Here is a 2,500-nt window from a genome sequence, read left to right as displayed (position 1 = left end):
TTTGGACAGTAACATTTTAATTTGAACCAGATAGCATACAATTAATCAGTTTTATGAACTTTAGTAAGCGGCTTTCAAATTTAAAAATGGTAGATAGGTTTTACTTTTGTTATTGTAATTCTTATACTTGAAACATTATGTTTTAGCCTTGTATTCTTATATCCACATCATGTGTGAAGAAATGTTGAAAATTTGCTTAAGTGTCTCATTTTGCCCCACATTACCCTAGTTGCCTAGAATTAGATAAAAGGTTACTACATACATTTCCTCCTCTTTCTGACCTTTTCTCTCTCTCTTTCACTCTCGATCTATCTATCTATCCATATCCATATAACATGAAATAGAAGATGCAATACGTAGAGACAGCAACTTTTGAAAGGCGAATTTCTTACAATGATTTTCAGTGTTTTCCCATTGAACACACACACACACACACACACACACACACATATATATATATATATATATATATATATATATATATATATATATATATATCAAAATACAATTATCTGTCACATACAATTAGCATGTGACAGTTTGGAATATGAAGAAAGGTCCATATGACAGTTTCAGATAAAGAGTGATTGAGAATAGAAAAAAAAAATCACAAGGCAAGTTGCTTAAAGTCTATAAAAGTAGAGGAAAGTGTTCATATATTTCAAGATAACATTCGAATATGATTCTTGAAGTCTAAAAAATAGAGAAAAGTGTTCATATATTTTTTACGTTTATAATTTTTTTTTCCCTTTTGTTTAAATAGGTGCGGTTTAAACCTGTGCTGCGGAATGATTTTTTTTCTCCCTAAACCATGTACGTGTCTTTTTGTGCCGATCATTCCTAATAGCATAATAGCATATATATATATACTCTTTAAGTTGACTTCATGGAGTTATTTTTGTACAAGCATATAAACCTCGTTGCTTAATATTATAGTCGACATATGTTTTCTCAGGATTCGAAGTTGGCGAAATGTCAATACGCAGTGTTCACCATAGACTTGGTTGGTGGAGGTTGAAAATGAGAAGGAGGTCTACATTCTATTGTATATTTTGTATTTGAATTCTGTAATTTGTATGCAAAAGCTAATAGAAGGATATATTTTTACTATATAAATACTATTATAGATAGACACATAATCTCCCAGGGCATCCAGTTGCCAAAGAGCTAGAAATCTTAGAAGCCATTGGGAGCGCCGTAGAACTGGTTGGGGGCCTGGACGGGAACCTGGGCCGAGGCCTGAGCCTGAGGAGCGCCGTAGAACTGGTTGGGGGCCTGGACGGGATCCTGGGCCGAGGCCTGAGCCTGAGGAGCGCCGTAGGACGTCGCGAGGGAGGCGTCGGAGGCGGCGGCCTCGTTGTCGGGGATCCTGCCGATCTCGGCGTTGAGGTTGAAGAACTGCTCGTTGGCGGCGCAGTCCACGTTGAACCACCAGTCACACACGAAGTACTGCTGGTTGAAGATGGTTCCGTTGGGGCACAGGAAGGCGTCCTGGCGGCCGTCAAACTGGCAGATGTGGAAGACTTGGCAGCCGGCCTGAGGGGCGGTGTCAGCATAGTATCCTGGGAAGTCCTGTTCCTCGCAGGAGAATCCGGTGTCGGGGACGGAGGCCAGGATGGGGTAGTCCTCGCCAGGGACGCCTCCGCCGGGGATGTTGGCGGCCAGGGCGGCGACGGGGTCTTCGGCTGCGGCGGTGTCGAAGCTGGAGGCAGCCGCCTGGAGGTCCGGGGCGCCGTAGGAGTAGCCTGGCCCATTGGGCGTGGGCACGTTGTAACCCACTTGGGCGCAGGAAACACCCAGTAGAGCTGTCAGTAAAAGAATATCAGCACTTGTTAATTAATGGAAATGTGTCTGGTAGACCTCTTACATTTCATCAATATCAAGACAAGTCTCTACCAGTAAACAGAATGAACAAACAAATCTAAGAATGGCGTAAGATGAACAGAGAGACAAACAACCCACCAGCCATAACAACCAACAGAGACATCGCCATCATGAAAGGAAATGCGAGAGAGTAAGAGCTTGAGGAGAGGAAGACGGAGTCAGCCAGGGAGTGATGCCAGCTGAGAGTGCCGGCCACCTTTATACTTCTTCTCCACTGACCTTTTACCCGACTCAGCCAAGGTCACGGTCGGGCTTGCAGCGCCGCCGCGGCCAGTCGGTCGAAGCAGCACGGAGGGTGAAACGGCGAGAGATCGCGTGTTCTTTCGTTGGCACTTGGGAATTTCTCTTTCTCGGCACCGTTCAAAAGCGGAGGCTCACACACACACAAACATATGTGTATATATATATTTATATGTACATGTATATACATACATACATATATGGGTGTATGTGTTTGTGTTTATATGTACATATATATGTGCACACACACACATATATACATATATATACATATACACACACATATATATTTATATATATAAATATATATATACATATATATGTTTATATATATATATACAGTACATATATATATATATATAATATGTATGTTTAT

At 41.8% G+C, this 2,500-nt stretch overlaps 1 protein-coding gene across 2 annotated transcripts; it reads right to left on the bottom strand.

Annotated features, from left to right (window-relative positions):
* Positions 1-1,034: 1,034 nt before the first annotated feature.
* LOC122243357 (uncharacterized) lies at positions 1,035-2,067 on the bottom strand. Of its 2 annotated transcripts, XM_086549533.1 has the most exons (3): positions 1,963-2,067; positions 1,276-1,805; positions 1,035-1,215 (listed from the first exon to the last, which is right to left on the bottom strand). In XM_086549533.1, the coding sequence occupies exons 1-3, from the start codon at positions 1,994-1,996 to the stop codon at positions 1,177-1,179; spliced, it is 603 nt and encodes a 200-aa protein (XP_086405659.1). In that variant the 5' UTR covers positions 1,997-2,067; the 3' UTR covers positions 1,035-1,176. The 2 variants fall into 2 exon arrangements, with proteins under 2 accessions (XP_086405659.1, XP_086405658.1); XM_086549532.1 differs by having other exon boundaries at positions 1,035-1,805.
* Positions 2,068-2,500: the final 433 nt, after the last annotated feature.

This window comes from Penaeus japonicus, unplaced genomic scaffold (assembly GCF_977035675.1).
Source record: "Penaeus japonicus unplaced genomic scaffold, GWHDUDI00000001_assembly GWHDUDI00000022, whole genome shotgun sequence".
In the NCBI taxonomy this organism is placed as follows: domain Eukaryota; kingdom Metazoa; phylum Arthropoda; class Malacostraca; order Decapoda; family Penaeidae; genus Penaeus; species Penaeus japonicus.
Note: the sequence above shows the minus strand (reverse complement) of the source record. Positions and strands in the feature narration are given on the sequence as shown.